This window comes from Pelmatolapia mariae, linkage group LG2 (genome assembly GCF_036321145.2).
Source record: "Pelmatolapia mariae isolate MD_Pm_ZW linkage group LG2, Pm_UMD_F_2, whole genome shotgun sequence".
Taxonomy (NCBI): Eukaryota; Metazoa; Chordata; class Actinopteri; order Cichliformes; family Cichlidae; genus Pelmatolapia; species Pelmatolapia mariae.
In genome coordinates, this window is record NC_086228.1 from 4,817,051 (window position 1) to 4,836,252 (window position 19,202).

The 19,202-nt window shown below is 42.1% G+C and overlaps 1 protein-coding gene across 4 annotated transcripts in view; it reads left to right on the top strand.

Moving 5' to 3' along the window:
- pdlim7 (PDZ and LIM domain 7) overlaps positions 1-19,202 on the top strand; it is a 31,364-nt gene that overhangs the window by 7,777 nt on the left and 4,385 nt on the right. For 2 of the 4 annotated variants that reach the window (XM_063491201.1, XM_063491219.1), the window contains exons 3-9: positions 2,960-3,111; positions 7,043-7,070; positions 10,211-10,227; positions 11,273-11,427; positions 11,812-11,848; positions 18,311-18,363; positions 18,558-18,804. In XM_063491201.1, coding sequence (XP_063347271.1) covers positions 2,960-3,111; positions 7,043-7,070; positions 10,211-10,227; positions 11,273-11,427; positions 11,812-11,848; positions 18,311-18,363; positions 18,558-18,804 — 689 coding nt within the window. Of the gene's footprint in view, positions 1-2,959; positions 3,112-7,042; positions 7,071-7,855; positions 8,053-10,210; positions 10,228-11,272; positions 11,428-11,811; positions 11,849-18,310; positions 18,364-18,557; positions 18,805-19,202 lie in introns of all 4 variants that reach the window. The other 2 variants (XM_063491228.1, XM_063491209.1) reach the window with 2 other exon arrangements.

Genomic DNA, 19,202 nt, shown 5'->3' on the forward strand with positions numbered 1-19,202 from the left:
AACCGCTGTCCTAGAACACCTGCAGGCAGTTTTGTAACACTATCACTAAAGTCAGTAATATATTTTACCTGATAAAACATTCTTCACATCAGCATGGTGAATTGAAGTACTCTTGTTTTATTTCCTCCTATAAAATGGAAAAAATGTATTATGTGGCGACACTATAAAAAGGCTCTAATTAGAGAAAAATTATGGACTTGTTAATGGAAAAAAAACTCTGAATAAATAAATCCTGGAGCTGGGAAGTTGGTCCACCCACTTCTGGGACACGTGAGCCTCGTCTAGTCAAGGCACAGTCGTCCTGCATCGCTGACAATTGTCGGAGATAGATTCATTTTTGTTTTGTTTTTATTTGAGAGGGGAAAATGGCCAACTGACCCTGAACTCTGACCATCATATGAATTCTCTTGGAAATTACCACTAAGTGAGCTTCATGATAATCACATGACTGTAATCGCGTGGGTAAAAATCCCCGACCTTAGAGTTCTAGGGTTAAAGAAGATGGCCATTTATTGCTTTGTAGTTGTTGGTTGGGGAAAGCTGCTGGCTTTTCCGTTGCATTTTCTTCCTTAATTTCTTAATGTACCCCTTGTTAGGAGCTTCGTTGTTAAAAGCTTCCAAAATTCCTGGGGTTTTCTGTCCATATTCTATGGTTCATGGGTATTTACTGTGTTGGTTAACATTTTAAAACCCCTTTTGATTTAAGGGAGATTAAAGATACAGCTCCCAAGTGGCTTTGCCAACTTTTCTGTGGCCAAAAACTAAAAGGACATGCTGTTTAACAGTAATCAAATAATTGTTTTGCTCTGGCACAGTGACGAGATGCTGGAGTTTTACTACGCAGTGTAGCAGGGAAGCAAGACTGCAGCGCTCTGTAGCGAACCTCCATGGCATTATGCCAGGATGTGGCCCTTTTTTCCGAACACGTCACATGTCACAGTTGTTTTTCCCTAATGTAAGCTGTTAAAGGCCTTTTGAAGTTCTTTCTAAACTAAGAAAAATCTTTCTTAACCCCTCTAATTGCTTCCAGTGAGTGAAAATCAAAGGCAATTAAAGTGATGCTTGAACTTGGCTGTAAAATAAGTGTAACTTGGATTGCCCCTTAGGAATGCATGTCTTCCTATTTTTAGCGTTGCCATGTTTTGATGCCAGACTGGCTTTAACTTGCGTTGTCTTTGTGGGGCGCAGTCATTTTTCAGCCTTAACCGTCATCTGTTTATGATGCATATTTACACCCCACCCCCACAGACATTGCTGTTTATGTTTAAAGCGTGCAATCAAAGCGGCGAGTGCGACAGCTTAGCCGAGCATGCCAGAAAGCTATTGATTGCACCACTCCTCTGAGCTTTTGATGAGCTAACATTTACAGGGATCCATGACATCAGGGAGTAATCCTTGTGGGGCCTCTTTTTTTTTTCTTTGTTACAAATCTTGGCACTCCCTCACTTATCTAATGCTGAACACTTGGTTCTTCATTTATTTAGAATATGACACGTCTTTCCATTGGAAAAGCTGACTAAGCCTTTACTGAACACGACGGGTCATCTCTCTTCTGTAGAGGTGTTGCCAGACGTGTCGTGCACGTGTGCGCACATATAGAAAACCATTACTGCCTCTCTAAACTCTGTCAAGTTTTTCCTGTTGTAACAGGACCCTATCCTTGACTCAAGCTCTGACTCAATATGCCCGCGTTCTGTGTGACAGCCCGAGAGGATGATGTCATACTCCTGTCAGCAAGTGATTTACCTGCCTGCGTGGGAAAAGGTAGATGGTTCTTTCCAGTAAATGATGTGACTATTGGTAACACATGGTCCTTGTCTGCAGCTATCAAGTATGTCTCTGGCAGTCTGCGGTAAATCATATGCTGCTGACTGATAACGTCATGATGACCCATAATGCCTGTCTCTGCTGGTGAAATGGACCCAGAAGCGCAGACTCTGTGAGCGGATCATCGAGTTTTAATGATCAACACAGCAAAATCAGTTTTGGCTCAGGAGGTGTAGGGGGTTGTCACTAATCACGAAGTTGGAGGTTGGATTCCTGGGTTTTTCTGAGCTGCTTGTTGAGATGTCCTGGGGCAAGATACTGAACACCAAATTGCCCCCAATGCGTCAGTATGTGTGAGATGCATAAAGCGCTGTCTAAGTCTGTGTGTGTGTCTGAATGTGGCTCACGACGTAAAGCGTTCAGAGTTAAGGCTAGAAAGTGGCATACTAAAGCAGCCCATTAATGATTTTTTTTATGTTTAGGTTGTTGTTTTTATTTTACATGTGTGAAGGGGGGCTGAGCTGAACATGGAAGTCACACAGCTCGATCTTTAAAGGGGGATTTATTAAGCTTTCTTTGACATTATCTCTAAAAGCAAACTTAAAATGCTCTCTAAAGCAGGGGTGTCAAACATAAGGCATAGGGGCCAGAATAGGCCCAGCAAACAGTGTGGCTCACTGGATGGCCCCTGTAAAATCTGAAGGAGGGCTTTTCCTACAGAGAAAACGCTCCCCTGTATTAAATGAAAGGTTTTTTCCTTCTTTAGTAATTTTACACATTTATTTGTTACAGTTTAAGCCCAGAGAGTCATGCTGACAGATTTCTGTCATTTATTACAGCAGCATGTCTTTGTTATGTAGAAAAACTGAGACACTGTTTTAAACTGCACTTCTGTTTCTCACATTAACCCTTTGTTTACCACGGGCCCACTTGCGGTCCCATTTTACAAGCACCTTTAAATGATTGTAACTCCATTAACGTTTGTGCTAGATGGGAAACTCAAATGGTTTCAGAAGAAAGAGAAGGTGATCTTTACAGGGATATTTGGTGTGTCATGGTAGCACAAGGCATTCACAAGGTGCTGCTGTCTGAACATGGACAGAAACAGTCCTCTCTGCTTGATGTTACCATGTACGCTTCACATTACCATAGCTGTCTAACCTCCTGCCTGAATTTGTTTCTTTTCCTCCAGTTGACGCCGGGTGGAAAGGCAGCTCAGGCTGCCATCGATGTTGGAGACTGGGTGGTGGCGATCGGTGACGCCAACGCAGAGGAGATGACCCACGTGGAGGCACAAAACAAGATCAGAGAAGCGGCAGGCTCCCTCACCCTCACCCTCAGCAGGTTAGCCGTCTGACATCGCGCGATGTAACGAAATGATACGCTTATCTCATTCAAACAGAAGCACAAATCCCCACAAAACAAATGCCCAATTTCATCCTTACTTTGACAAGATAGGACGACATACTTTGAGTGAAACTTGATCCGACGTGACGGATTTTAAATTGGTTTTTAGATTCGGGCACGGCTCAAATAAAGCAAAGTAAATATTTATTGGCAGAAAGGTGTTATTAATGAGGAGTTAACAGGATATCTGGAGAATAATTCAGAAGATTTCATTAGCATCGAACAAAAAAACCTTGAGGCACATTTATAAAGGATTTTTTCCTTTTTTTTTTTTTTTCTTTTTCTTCCTTTCTTCTCAGCAACAATGAATTCTGGCATATTTTTTGCACATGTGTATTCAATTCAAATGGCTATGACATTTCTGCTGCACTTGGATTCACAGAATTGGTGGTGTGGAAGCCATATTCAGGTGCTCAATTCGAAGCTTTTTTTATTTTTATTTTTTTAAATAAACGGCCTCGTTTCCAGCCTCATTCATAAGAGACTTCAGCCTTGAAACACCCTCTTAAAATATGATGGCCTTTTGCTTGCAGGCAGTTTTAAAAAGACTAACTTTGTGCCTGTCGGTCTGAAATTAAACTTGATGCAAATGAATTATTCACTGCATGTATTTTAATAGTAATAGTAATACTAGGTGCGCCATTCTCACTTATTAAAGCAGAGAATGTCGTGGATTTGGCAGAGGTACAGCCTGTCTGAATCCATCCTAGCTTACTTCTAACAGTAATATTCTGTCCTTCACATCATAAAGAAGGAAAAGCAGCGATGAGTGCGCCGCACTTTGCAGCAGATATGCTCGCAACTGCTGTCGGGTGGATGTACCGGCCTTTGTTCTGTTCAAATACACCATCTTCAGAGGAACCTTGGGCACCGTACTTGCCTCAGTTCCATAATGAAATTAGAGAAACTTTTATTTTTTTCAGATACAACACTTTGTTGTTAAATGCGCGCCAGGAAAATCTTTTTATTTTGCTTCAGTAATTTTTAATTAGCACTGCGTAACCTTCCTATAGGCAGCACTTATACCTGCTCACATACTTCCTGCCAGAAATACTTGACAAAGTCTCTCAGTAGAGCCGAAGCCAGAATGTTTCATCAAGAGCTTAATTATAAGAGAGTGAGGGGAAGGTGGGGGGGGGAAAAATCCCTCCCAATGAAGGATCAAACATAATCATTCAAGGACCTAAAACCTTCAGAAAATGAGAAGGTATTGACTTGTTAAGTAACAAAGATGGGCGGGCTGCTGTCATGGGACTCATTTTGATTTTGTGATCCTCATAAGATGAAAATGGCTGTGTTATCGTCTTCGCTTTATTGTTCCTACCAAGAGACTCGACTCTTTAATTCTTACAAATCTTCTTTGTGCGTTTAGTTGAATCCGAGCAGCCACAGGTCATTTATCAGGCTGCTCAGAAGGCAGAGCCATTACGTGAATGAATAGCAGGGAGATTTGGAGATATGTTTACGGCATATTGTTTCAAATATTCCGGGTTTTCTTGCATTTGTACAACATAATAGATTTGGGTACTTGGCTTTCCCACTCTTGTTTCCCTTTTTATTATGTTGATCAGCGTGTTACTGGACATTAACCTGTATTTCTAAGCATTTTAAGCTCTCTTTCTTTAATTGGACAACCAATTAAAACAGGGTATAATGTCCAGGAATAAGAAGACTTGCTACATCCTGTTGATGTGTTATCAGATCAGTCTTATCATTCATTAAATTATAGTGTATATTGCATTCTCCTGGCACTTTATTTGGTATACTTTGGTCATACTGGGTTGGGCCCTCTTTTGCTTTTAGATATGCCTTGAACAATAGTTCATGGTTCAACAAGGTGCTGGACACATTCCTCAGATTTTGCTCCATATTGACATGATGCCATCACACAGTTTCTGGAATAGTTTTTTTTTTTTTTGGCTGCACATTCACGATGTCTACACTGCTGCTCACTAGATATTTTCTCTTTCTGCTTTCAAAGTCACTTAAATCACCTTTCTCCTCCGTTTTGGTGCTCGGTTTTAACTCCAACAGGTCGTTTTAACCATGTCTACATACCCAAATGTACCAAGTTGTTGCCGTCTGATTGGCTAATTAGATATTTGCATCAAGGAGCAGTTGAACAGGTGTACCTAATAAAGTGGCCCGTGAATGTAAGCAGTATTGCACTCTGGATATTGTGTGAAACGGATGTCAAAATATAACCTTGCTTTGTATTTGAAAAATATCAGTTTAATTAAAAATGTGGCTTCGCAGGAAATGGTGTAATATTTCGACAGAACAGTAACAGGTCAGCGTGTTTACTTTTCTTGCACTCTGTGGTTTTTCCTCCTCCATTTCTCGTCTCCTTGTGGAGTCCGGCTTTTGTAAACATTTCACATTCTTCTTCCGATGACTCCCTTCCCATGACTCCCCAGTCTCCTCTCTTCATCTCACCCCGTCCGATTGTTATTATATTGTAAGACAAGCAAATATTGTTTTCCTGAAACACTTCTCAGAGAGGAGCTATTGTCAGTCTTATTTATTCATATCTTGGCTGCCATCCACGGTTTCTTTTTATGCCCAGAGAGGAGGACAGCTGCGCGATGATGAGATACGGTCTATTGTTTGGTTTGGCGTCTCATTTTGTTCGACACCAATGATCATCTTGTCTAATAGAAAAGGTTTTAGCTTTATCCTGAGCCTTTTTATGGGGACTGAAATCCTCCAAAAAATATGTCCAGTAGAGTTTCACCTTCACAGGAAAAACATCCCGCAGCATCCACGGGGACACATTAGACTCATATTTTAGCCAGCCGCTGGACTCGAGGCTTGTGTATGGAGAATGCTGGTGAAGTGTGCAAAGTTGATTACAGTATCATGGGAGGGTTTTTTGTTATTTCTAACTTTATCTAAGATCAGCTTGAAAGCTAAAAGTGCATCAGCTAAGATAAGTGACCCATGAAATGAGGTGGGAAATGATCTCATACACCGTGCGTATTCAGTTTCAGCACAAGCAAACTGATTTCTTCCAAAAACACCGCCAAAATCATCTCCATATTTGTTCATTTTAGTCCATGGTGCCAAAATAAACGCGGTAACAGAAGGGTCATGGCACGAATTCCCCGTGTCCCAGATTTCAAATGTGTCTCATTAACTTGTCAGCCTAGCTAAGGTGAGCTCAAGCACTGTGTCACATCGATTTGTCTTCCAAAAATGTGACATGAGCAGACATGTCAGTATGCCTTCCCCTCGCTGCCCTGTCTATCTGCTCAGCCCTGTTGTCATTCTGTCTTAAACACTGCTCTATTAGCGGCTGAACAGGCAACAGCATGAGCAGTTATTATTTTCTGTGTCACAGGAAGCGCGGCCCATTGTTTTTGTTGGTGATTATAGCCTCAAACAATGAGTAACTGCAGGGTGGATTCATTCTGGCTTAACCCTATTTGAGCTTTGTGCAGCGTGTAAGCGCTGGTCAAAGGGTGGTGGTGATTTATGTTCAATTATTTCAGGAGGAAACAGAAGTGTAAAGCCGGCCGCCTCTATGTTTAATGCGTAAAGATTTATTCTAATAAACGTGTGCTCTGTCGGGGGCGGGGGACACCGCAGGGATGTTAATCCTGGGAGAAGCTTTAAGACCTGAACAGGACTGATTGACCCGCTGGATTCTCGGCTCTCTTAATAAGTTTATTAAAATGAAAATCCTTTTTTTTTTTTTTTTTTTCCCTTTGTGAACCTTAAAACAAAGTACAGCACACAAACTGTAAAAAATTAAACAAATTTTTCCAAGTTACCTCTTATGATAATGTGAAGTAAAACTAGTGGAAATCTAATGAATAATGAGCACATTTTTTCTGACGTGTTTATTTTTTTTCCTCTTTCTCTTTAGACCCTCCAAAGCGGGTGGAGACCAGAAGGTAAGCCTGCATTTATCTGACTCACCGAGCCCCACCTCAGTGTGGACACTCTGGGTGGTTTGGCATGGTGTGCTGTGACAGTTAAATTCAAACTTAATTGTTACTCACAGTTTTCGTGTCACTTTGTGTTCTTCAATTTCGTGTGAATCACCTGCCTTGTCAGGCTCTCACAGAGTCCATGCACTCTGCATTAGCCAAGCATCAGCAGGTTGCTAAATTAGCAGTTTGCCGGGGAGTTGTCGCTGATGCATTTGGAATTTCCCGCACAGTCCCTGATACCAGATAAATACTGACGCTTTAAGTCTGTGGAGTCGCCCGGCCAGCTGATCAAACTGAACGGTTTTTAGAAAAGCAGCCAGCACATGACACAAACGCAGAGTCACTGTTCTATTTTAATAGTTGTTTATTTTCCCGCTGCAGTCCATGCACAATGCTCAAGGAGGAAATCTCATTAGTGAGACACGTCAGTTATAGACGACAGTTTGAGCATTTTCATTTTAGTAGCAGATTACATTGGCCAGCAATTGGCCGACTGCCAACACAAATAAAATCTGTGTTCACACTTCTTAAGCACTTTTTTCCATGTGTAGAGAAAAGCCCGGAGGCTTTTGACAGAGCCGCCGTCGCAGTACAGAGTAATCTTTTTGCTATAATGAAATATTGGGACTGCGCTGGAAAAGCTTGGGCTTGTGCGACGGCAGATGGAGTTCTCTGTGCGTGTCACAAACGTCTAACTGCATGTCGTGCACTGTGCTGCATTGTCTCCTTCTCCCACACCCTCACAGGACTCGCTTGCTACAGCTTCTGTTCCGCCTAAGTACTCCTTTGCCCCGAGCACGACCATTAACAAGATGGCGAGGCCATTTGCAGCAGGTGGTGCTAGTGCCAACTCAGGACCTGCTATTAAACCTGTGGCCTACTCTCCTAAACTCAACACCCCGCGCTCACAGGGGCATGCCAGTACACCTCAGCCACAGAATGGGTAGGTGGATGAATAAACGCTATTACCACTGGAACCGCAACGTGACTAATGTGGTTTTAATGGCATTTTTCTGACGTCTCATTATTCTTGTTTTAAACTTAAAAAGAAAATAATGCCTTTAGGAATTTAAAGAATTTAGTCCAATCAGTGCTGCGGTGTGGTGCCAAAGTGAAGTCACAGATTTTTTACATTTTATTTTAGGGCACGTTAGAGAAAAGAGAGCAGGGCAAATGCACGCTGACTCACTGTGGAAATCCAATTATTAACTGTGCCAATAATTTGTCTAAACTTAGGCTAATGCTAAACACACCAGCAGTAGTAGTTGCTGTTGTAGATTGTGTCCTGATTAAGTCTGGTGGTGTTTGTATAGCAGGAAATGTTTAGCTGAAATATGCAGTTCCAGCTGTGGATGAAAGACAGCTGCAGGGAAATCTATCAAGATGACAGAGAAGTATTTGAACAGGGATTGGTTATATGTGCCAATAATCAGTCACAGTTTTACAGCCATGTTAAACTCTCTGTGTTCTTTGGACACTGTAGATGTTGTCACGAGTTTTTTCTTTTTCTGCATTGTTTAATCTTTGTTCCCATCATCCTCAATTTGTGTGTTTAACTTAATCTGTTTACTCAGTCACTTTCCTTTTTACGTCTTCTCTTCCCTTAGGACGGGGAAAAAAACAAACATCATGATTTAAATCTTTAAGATTTATACAAAGACTTTGTTTAAGGCTGGATTCGAGTATAGATTAGAATGAGTAAGCGACAGTGGAGGTGAGTCTTTAGGAAATGATTGCAAGTCGGCGTAATGTGTGGGAGAGAAAAGCACTGATGTTGTTTTTAATAGTGGGAACTGAAAAGAAGATGCGAAATATTTCTTGCAAAATCATTTCTTTCTTATAACAGATTTTCCATTTCAGCAGATGGGTTATTGATCGAGCCTGATTATTACTTGTCTCTTGCATCTACAGTTAGCAGAATGAGATATGTAATGTTTGACAGATGCAGTGTGGCGCTTGACATTATGATTCTGATGCACAAATCTCACACGCTAATGCTGATCGAGCTGTCACCGAGTCCTGCTCAAGGACACTTCGGTACGAGGAATAGCCGGGGAATGAACGCCGGCCTCTGCATTTACGGGATAATCTGCTGTACCGCCTGAGACGCAGATTCCCAGAAACAATTTGATGTAGTTTGCTGTAAAAGTGAGCCTTCGACCTTGAAATGTTCATTGCTTTTTCTTTTCTTTTTTTTCTTTAACCCGCTGAGTTTTTAATATTTTTTTCCAAGTATTCCTGCAAGAAATGTGTTTTAAATGATCCGGAAAGTAGAAGTTTGGCATGAAATGGTCTGTAAGGATAGGCCGGTTCCTTTTAATTTGGGTCATGGCAGCGCTCTGTCTCCAGCCGTTGGTGAGATGTGGTCTGTTGCTGTATTTAGCCTCATACATTCTGTTGGGTTCCCACTCCAAGCTTTTCCTGCTCTGCTTTTCTTCTTCTTTGTAAAATCAACTTTTCTTGTTACTCTGCAACACTAATTCCTCTTGTCATGTTTGAAAAGAGTTGAGCGTAATCAAAACCATCAGGTTAATCTGGTGACGACGTCATCTATTCTTTGATTCTCCACAGTTAATAGTTGGATCCAAAAAGCTGTCTAAGCCCGACGTGTTAGAACAGGTTTAGCGTTGTGTTGTTTGGACAGAGTTACCAGTAATACGTCACTGCTGTAGCATTTATGATGAGCAGATCCCTCTTGTGCTCCTGTTGCCCGTGAATGAAGCCCAATGGCATAGAAATTAGGTTTAATTTTTCTTTGAAAAGGCTACAGCCGTGTACGTAACTCCGTGAGGTGTTTGTGTACGGGGATGAGAGGAGCAGAAAAGCAAATGTTTTGTGCCAGTCTGCTGAGTCCTTTTGGGTCAGGGTGACAATGGATGATTTGACAGTCAAACAATGCCGTCCTTCTTCCTCCTCTCACAGAGCCTGCTGACAATAGCGGCATGTCTCTACACACCTCTCGCATGGTTTCTGCATTTTGCAATGTTTTTGATCGTCTGTTGTGTGAAACCTTTGTCGTGTATAGACGTGCTCAGTTTCTCCTCCCCCTGAAATCTTAACTCTAACCTTTTTCTCACTCTTTTCTTCTTTTAACTCCACAGATGGAAGCTCATTACAAGTTAGTATGTTTCTTTTTTTGTTTTCATTTGCAGTCAAGTGTGTGTATATATACACTTTTATAAATTGGCATTCACACTTAGTCTCATGACAAAGCTGTGCACAGCCTGATAGTAGTTCGGTTGCATGTCTTTACTGGGTGTGACTTCACAAAACTATTGTATTAGAATAACTTAATTTAAAAGAAGAATGCGAGTCTAATATTGTGCACCTTTTTAATTAGCCTTAAAGTCAGAGACCCCAAAAAGGAGAATGAAGTTGCTGTTTATCTCCTACTTCACAGTTAAACTATTTATCTTATTTACATTGCGGTCTGTGCAAAATAAGAAATATTGTCAAATATCGCCTTCCATCTTCTCGTTCCTATGGTAACTTCACGAGCCTAGTGTTTACGTGCTCTTTGGTCTAATCCACAGGGGTGAAGCAACTTACTATGATGATATCTACCAACAGTCCAAGTAAGGGGCAGCTGCATGGTGGCTGTGCGGTCGGCTTTGTAGGCTAATCTGGCCAGGCCGTTTATGTAAAAGAGAGAAAATGCTGATGCCCTTTTGTTAGACTGAGTGACTGTGTTTACAGAGCGAGGATGGCAGTTCATTAATGACTGTGTCTTTTGATATTTCTCTCGCTTGTTTACGAACGCATGCTGCAGTTGACCTACAGCTGTGCTTAAAATGAGCAGCTTAAAAAGCATTTCATTTGAGTGATTAAGTTGTTTATGAAAAATAAATGCTTCTCCTTTTAGCTTTTTTCTTTTTTTTCCCTCTTCACATAAAGCCAGGTACTGAAGTGAAGTGGCTTTTCTTGCACTGATTCTTATGACAGTTATGAGTATCTTCCGTTTATGAGCCTCTGCCGTGTCCCCATGAGAAATCTTAGTAATGGGTGTCCATTAGTGCTGTTATTGCGTGACTCTGATACTAAGCGTTCCTCCATGCGTTTGTGTGAGTGGGTAGTCCCTGGATGTGATTGTGTTAACCACACCTGCTGTGTGCTCCTGCTCCTGCTGCTGCTGTTGTGTGTGTGTGTGTGTGCGTGCGCGGCAGGCACGGCCTCAGGGTGGAGAACATCCCCTGTTTTATACCCAACGACCGCAGCAAGAAGAGGCTGATTGAGGACACTGAGGACTGGCAGCCCCGCACTGGTACCACCCAGTCTCGTTCCTTCCGCATCCTGGCTCAGCTCACAGGCACCGACTTCAGTAAGTCAGGGCCTAAGACAGAAGTGATGGACTGTTACAGCAGAGAGTAATGGGTTTGAGGGGTGGGCCTCTGTTAGTCAAGATAAGGTGTAGGACGGTGGGGCTGTTACTAAACGGTTGATGTGATTTGATCTCTGGGACTGAGTGTGACAGCAAGAATGAGTGACACAGAAAAGGTGGATGAGGGGTTTCTTCATTTTTCAGCTGAAGAGAGGTGGCTGGTGTTTTCACTGACAGGTTTTCATGTTTTTTACCCTGACTGTAACCAGTCTGACAAAGAAACTGCATAGCTAAATATAAGGAATATCATTACTTATTCTGAGGTGTGTGTCAACATTTGTATTAGTGAGGCATTCTGATGTGTGTCTCTCCTGGATCTCTCAGTGCAGGACCCAGATGATGAAAACATGAAGAGGTCCAGGTAAACGGAGTGTCATTAATGTGACCGGTCACGTGTTTGTGTTTGTACACTTGCATATGTGGAAGCCTCAGCTTGGCAGTTACTTTGAAAAAAGAAAAGGAACAAAAAACCTCTCCCGTTAGTGTAATTAGTTTAAATCGTGCAGCTCTGCCTCTGTGTACCACCACAATGAATAAAAACGAGACGGATCTGATTTAAGTGTAGACCTGAAGATCAACTTAAACTGGTTTAACAGAATTATTACACTGATCATTCAGTAATTAGACTTTTTGCAATGTTTACAGTGACATGGGATCATCATTATAAATCTGTGTTTACTGATTAGAAAGTAACAGGATACATTTTATGTGCGCAGAGCTGTGTTTTCTGCTGAGATTCAGTCAAATGCTGCATAACTGTTCATGAATGGCCAAGTTAGGTCACCTGACCTCGGCTAAACATGCTGCTCTCTTACTGTAGACAAAACTAAAAGTAGAAAACCCCACAAAGCTGCAGCGACTGAAGGCAGCTGCAGTAAAGGCCCAGAAAAGCATCTTAAAGGAGGAAACGTGGCATTCGGGGATGTTTATGGTTTCCAGATCCTGCCTTAAAAATGGTACTTCCCAATTTGTACACATACTTTTGGGCCTGTAAAGGAATGGTACTGAGGCACTGTATTTATATTAGTGATTTTAGCGTTAATCTCGTTAAAATGTTCACGTCACAACCGTATTAACGCCGCAAATCTCCGTTAGCGAGGTGTCAACGCGTTAGCGCAGTTAGCTCGTTGACGCGTTAGCACCGTCCAGCCCCACTCACGGGGCATCCCCGCTAACTTGCTAACGGAGATTTGCCGCGTTAATGCGGTTGTGGCGTTAACGTCATTTTAACGAGATTAACGCGACAGCACTAATTAATAATGAAAAAAAGGTTTCTGATCAGTGTCTGTTAAACTCGTTGAATTAAAGCTAAAAGTCTGCACATCCTGACTGTAAGATCCATGGTGGTGTTGTACAGATATAGCAACCATAACTTTGCTGCTTTGAACATCAGCATGCGTGGTGTGTTTTTGTTCATAGTGTGGATTTTTTGTTGTTGTTTTGAGTCTGCTCAGTAGCGTAACATATTAACATTTCTGCTTTTTTGCTTTGTTGCTAAAATGCAGATGGGAAGATTTGATAGCATTTTAATTTCTGATTTCTACATAACTGGAGCCATCGTCCAATTACCTTGGTGCATGCAGCATCAGTATGCTATGTTCCTCAAAAGTCCCCTTTTATTTTAATTAGGAGATTAGCAGGTTCCTTCTGTTTCCATACTTTTCTAATCGTTATATTTAAGAGTACTAAATGTCATAAATGTTACTACTACATCCCTCTGCTTTTTTCCCTCAACTTTTCACTTTGTGCACTTTACTCCCTTTTCTGCTCCATCCCTTTCATCTCATTTATTCTCTCCCCTGCAATCTGTTTCCTTCCTGTCTATCTCTCTCTCATATCTGTTTTTGCCTGCGGTCAGGGAAAAGTTCCTCACTGAGATTCAGAGTCCCCGCTATGCCCGTCTGAGGGATTGGCACCACGACAGGTCTGCTCGCGCCCTCAATATTAAATCCTGAGCGACATCCTAGACGCCCTGGGACGCAGAGCCCAGCCAGAGCCGGCTAGCGATAGCTACACTGCAACGACTACGTGATAAAGACGACGAAGATAGTGGACTGTCTCCTGGCAGTTAACAAATTCACCTCCTTAGATGCAGATGGACTGACAAAGAAATTTGGGGAAGCGAAGAAAAGCAAAAATATAAGAAACGTATCCTAGATGACAAAAGCCTAAAGTGGAACCTTGCATACTGAGCCTAAGTCTAAGATCTCCCTCTGAAATTCTGACTTGATGATTGTTGACAACACTGTGGACCATTGTGTCTGTAGCCCTATTTTCCATTTCACACTGCGTTACTCGGAGTAAACTGGTGGAAAGGTGGGGAGGGGGTCTCGGCGGTGGGAAGCACTGTTCTTTCTTCTTTGATTGTGAAGTTCAGACCCTCCTTTTGATCTGTCTCTTTTGCTGCCTGTTTACATTTATTGAGTTTTCATCTTTTAGAGTTCTCAGTTTTGATCCCCTCTTCTAATAGGCTTCTTGCACAATTTAAAGAAAAAAAACTGTACTTTTTTTTCCTGCTGTCATCAAAAATATATAAAATATAAAACATCTGGAAAAAAAAGCAACTCTTGTTCTCTGTCCTTCTGTGTTTCTTTTCTTGTTTACTTTAAGCTTACAAGGGCATATCTCTCTAATAATTCTTTTCTTTTTTCCCCCCCTGCTGCTAAGTCACAATTGCTTTACTTACAGTGTGCTGAACAAAAAGTGATTATATAGAAGCGAGGCTTTATTCAGTATTTATGCAGGTTGGAATTAATGGGATGTCTTAAAGAGCCAGGTTCAAGGTTTACTTTTATTGCCCCTGAGAGAAAATTGTTGTGCATTCGGGCATAAAAAAACCCAACAAATGTGCATACTCATTTATAAAGTGCTGAGATGAACGGTGAGGAAAGTCTGTCTCGAGTTATTTGCATTTTCCTGGAATGCGAAAAAAAATGTAATCCTGAAGTGCTATAGGTTTTGACACCAGACTAAAACAAATAGGTTTGGTAGGTAATGACTTTTCATCAGTAGTATTCCTTGTAGTAATGTTTCTGGATGTATAAAATCCATAACATCCATAGTGAAGGACGTCTATAAATCCCATTTAAAAATGTCCACAGATGAGATGATTTGGAGCTTGAGGATACGGCTTTAAACCCTTTAGCTGTGCTCACTCTCACACATCTGACTCATGCTTATACTTTGTTTCTCGTGCTGTCCAAACAAATCTCATGTCATGTAAGGGGAACCATTATAACTGCTGCTTTATGAGGGGGAAATGGTTGGTTAACCAACGCTGGTCCATAAACATCGAAATAGAGCTTGATTGGTCTGAGGCGCACAGACCCAGGTGGAAGACGAAGATAAATTATTAGCACATACTGACAGAGTTTTCATAGTTTGGCAAATAATTCGTTTAACAAATGCACCAGTAGTGAGGAGAGCAGATTTATGTAATGAGCTTGTGGCACACTCACTGGGAATGCCTTCCTGGTACCTGATTGGACCCAGTGTTTTCCTTCAGATCCTTAATTCTTTGTGCTTATAGACTCAACAAGGTGCTGGAAACATTCCTGGGAAATCTTGGTCCATACTGACATGACAGCATCACACAATTGCTGCAGATTTTTCTTTTCGCTGCAAATCTATGACGTGAATCTCCTGTTTCATCGCACCTTGAAGGTGCTCTGTTGGTTTGAGATCTGGAGATCAGGTGATCTGGCCGTGTGAGTACAAGGAGAAAGCAGTTTGAGATGATATGAACCATCAGAAGATGAATACAGTGTGTTCATACAGGACATGGTCAGCAACAATGATCAGGTAGGCTGTGCTAAAGGCCTCTAAGAAAATGTCTTCCACACTGTTACACCACCACCACCCGACTGAAGCATTGATACAAGACTGGATGGATCCATGTTTTCATGTTGTTCTGAACCTACCATCCGAATGTCGCAGCATAGTCAGAGACTGATCAGTCCAGGCAACATTTTACTGGTCTTTTGTTTCCAATTGTTGGTGACACGTGCAGATGCAGATACTTAGCTGTTTCCAGGTCCCACTCCTGTGTTAGCTGACAGGTGTTCTTCTGCTTCGAAGTTCAATGTGTTGTACATTCAGAGATGCTCTTCTGCATACTTTGTAAAAGTGCCTGTTTAAGTTGCTTGTTGCCTTCAACAAAACATTTTTGATGCAGAGAATTGCTGCTTACTGGATATTTTATCTTTCAGACCATCTTCTGTAAACCTCAGAGATGGTTTTGTGGGAAATTCTGGTAGATCTGAAATACTCAGACCATGCTGTCTAGCACAAACGACCATGATGAATTCAAAGAGACTTAAATTGCCTTTCTTTCTCTTTCCGATGCTCAGTTTGTAGTTCAGCGGGTCATCCTGACCATGTCTACAAGGGTAAATACATTCCGGTGCTTCCATGTGATTGGCTGGTTAGATATCTGGATTAAAGAGAAGCAGGTGTATCTAATGAAATGGCTGACAAATGTGTTTTAATGTATAGTGAAGTTGGAGGTATTACTAAGTGACTAATTAAGAAAAATTAGTGGAAAACTAGCTAGAGTAGGAATGTATCCAGACCAATGTGCTAAATTAGACAAGTTAATCGAAGTCAAGCATCAACTTGTAGAGAAATTTCAACTGTAAGAGAGGATTGCAGAGGGGGAAAAAATCAATGTGTAAAAATATTACTTTACATCTGTAGAAATAACAGTAAGCAGGAAGATACTGAAGAAAGCTTTGTGCAAAGCTTAGATCTGAAGAGCCAATATGAATGAGGTTTCTCATTCAGCCCTTCTAGGCATGTGCCACCACTGTCGCACATGGTTTTTAGTCACATTCGACTTCGTGCAGAGCTGCATCATCTTTACCTCCTCACTGGGTGGAGGGGTGACACATGTCAGGGGCTTGTTGCTCCATGAAAAATCAAAACCTGCTATTTCCTTTGCTGGCAGCTCAGCATCCGGCAAAGTTCTCTGCTTTCCTCGTTGCTCAGGTTGATGCATCCCACAGGAGTGGATACCCAAAAAGGGGGGAGAAAAAAGAGAAACCGGTACAGATGAATCTAAAATCAGAGCTGCAAAGGATGAACAAGAAAAGTGAAAGGAAATGCTCCAGTCAAAAGCTAAATAAATAAATAAAAAAATCCCGTCTGCACAGCCTCTGATAGAGAAAATGTGCACCTGCATCATATCAAGCCTCTTGCTGAGCAAGGAGGAGGAGGGGGTTTGAAAGCAGGGAAAATGTCAAGGATAACACGATCTAGGCTGCTCCAGGTGGGAAGAAGCCGACATAGAGGTGTAGTGCAATTTGCACCTGCAACATTCATCATAGTGAGGTGCAGCAGAGAGAAGAAAGAAACCTTATGGTTGCGAGACAGCCGAGCCATCGGCCTTTCAACACGTACGGGCAGCCTGGCAAGGGATTGTAGCCGGGGCAGCGGTGTTGAATAGGAGTTTGTTTTGTGAGTTGTTAGGTGAGGTCCCAGATGTGAGGCTTGTCAGTGTGTGTGTGGAGTGGAGGGCAGCTGACCCAGGGTCTGTGAGTCACACACGGGCAGAAACAGCCTCTGTCCTTTGTTTGACTCCATCAGCAGACATCCTGCTCATCCAGTCTTCTGACTTCCTCTTACCCATTTTTTTTTTTCTTTCTGCGGGTTCTTTGCAAAAATCTCATGGTAGGAGGTCTTGCGTTCCTTAATTTAGAAAGATTTAGCTTCCTTACTGTCACTAGTCCTATAAGCCAGATTCTTGGTATTGCAAAGGGATTTAATGTTCTTTATTATTCCAGAAATAGCAGACGGCTTTTATGCTTTTTTTTTTCTTGCTAGATTGCTCCCAGCTGTAACTTCTGCCTCTGTAGCTACTTTTTTCTTCTTTTTTTTCCTCGTGTCTTTATGTTTGGCGACATAAATAACATTATTTCATATACAGACTTAACCTGATAAAGGCACAACTATGGGATGAGGTTGGTGTAGGGTAATTGATTTCACAATCTCTTTAATTTTCTTTACGCTAATGAAAGGGGATTTCATCTCCTTTCATTAGTGTGTTTTAGATGGCACAGTTGATGATGTAAACACGATAGATGCCTAAGGTGCTGTTACAATCCCCGCCCGGTTCTTTTTCTCAAGATAAAAGTCTCCAGAGCTCACTGTCTTGGCTCAGAAGTTGTTTTTCTGTCTTCCGTCAAGATTTGAAGCTTTTTCTGAATATAGTGACGCTTGCTGCGGGTAACAGAACTTTGAAATGTAGAAAATGCTTTATTTCAACACTCCTGCACATGCAAGCTCTAAGCGAAACTCTTCCGCACCCAAATCTGAAAGCGACTGAGTTTCCAGTCTTCTAACTTTTGCCTAACTTTGAGCGACGTCAGTCAGTCTGAGGAGATGTTGGTGTTTCTTATGCTCTCATCAGAGGCTGCGGCTCTTGAACAGCAGGGTGATGACGCTGAAATCATGTTCGGCTTGATTGATTTTTGAGTCATGATAGAAACTGCTCACTGTTGCTCTTTGATACTGGAGAAATTTCAATTATTGTGCTGCTTTCAGTTAAATCTAATACTCTGAAACAGAATGTGTGACCACAACAGGTGGGGGCACAATGCTACCCTGTTAATCCCAATTAATATTAATTATGATGCTTGGAATCATTCACACACAAGGTAATCCGTGGCACAGCATAATGGTGACAGCTCAGCCATGGCAGGAGATATCCAAACATGGCATCCATTGAGAAGTAACTATAGTTACTGAGGTAGGTGTGTGTGTGTGTGTGTGTGTGTGTGTGTGTGTGCGTGCCTACCTTTTCTAATTAGTCATTTTCTCCCCACAGCCTTGAGCCAACTCCCTCACCTGCCAAGGCCCAAGCAGCAAATAAACCAGATGGTGAGTTTCTTCTCCTACTGATGCGTTAAAAAGAGCCCCAGCAGCCTCCGGGAGAGGCTGCGCTAATAGATTCTAAGTCTTAAGTGTCAATACAGCAGCAACAACGCGACACTCAAAGCTGTCACCACAGACATCTGTTTGAAGGGTGGATTGTTATGGGACTTTTTTTCTTTTTTTTTTTTTGTGGTGTGCAGAATCGACAAGTGCCGCCGCCGCCGCACCAAAGATTTCTGCTCCTTCCTGCCGACCGCCGTGGGTCTCGGACCCCAATTTTGCCGACCGCTTTCGCCCAGACAAGGTCAGCACCGTCGTGACCCAGCACCAGAAGCCAGCCCAGCCCACGCCTATGGAGAGCCGCAGTTCCATCCTGCAGGCTGCGCAGCAGGCGCCGGAAGACAGCGGGAGGACCCCCATATGTGGTGCCTGCAACAAAATCATCAGGTAAGGCTGCACCGCCGCTACACACGGGCTGATTCTTTTTAACTCGAGCGAGGCGCTCTGCGTTTGCTCCTTTGAGGCTCCTGTTAGAGATGACAATTTAAGACTCTTAATATTCATGACACACTGCCTGTCTGCAGCAAATTAAGCCAGTCAGCATATTTCACAGAGTCTGGAGACATCTTGTTATCACTCAGAATAACAAAGAAACCCTGGTTGATATTCTGGTCACCATTGCAAACAAAGAGCTTTTAGTCATTAATTTTTGAGTGAATATTCAAATTCTGGAAAACCTAAAATTTGTCTTCAGCGTTTGCTCACATTTCACAGTCTAGTGTATTTTTGCTGAGTGCCTTTGGATCTTTTTTCACTCCTCTGTTGAAGCTTTGGATTATTTAGCC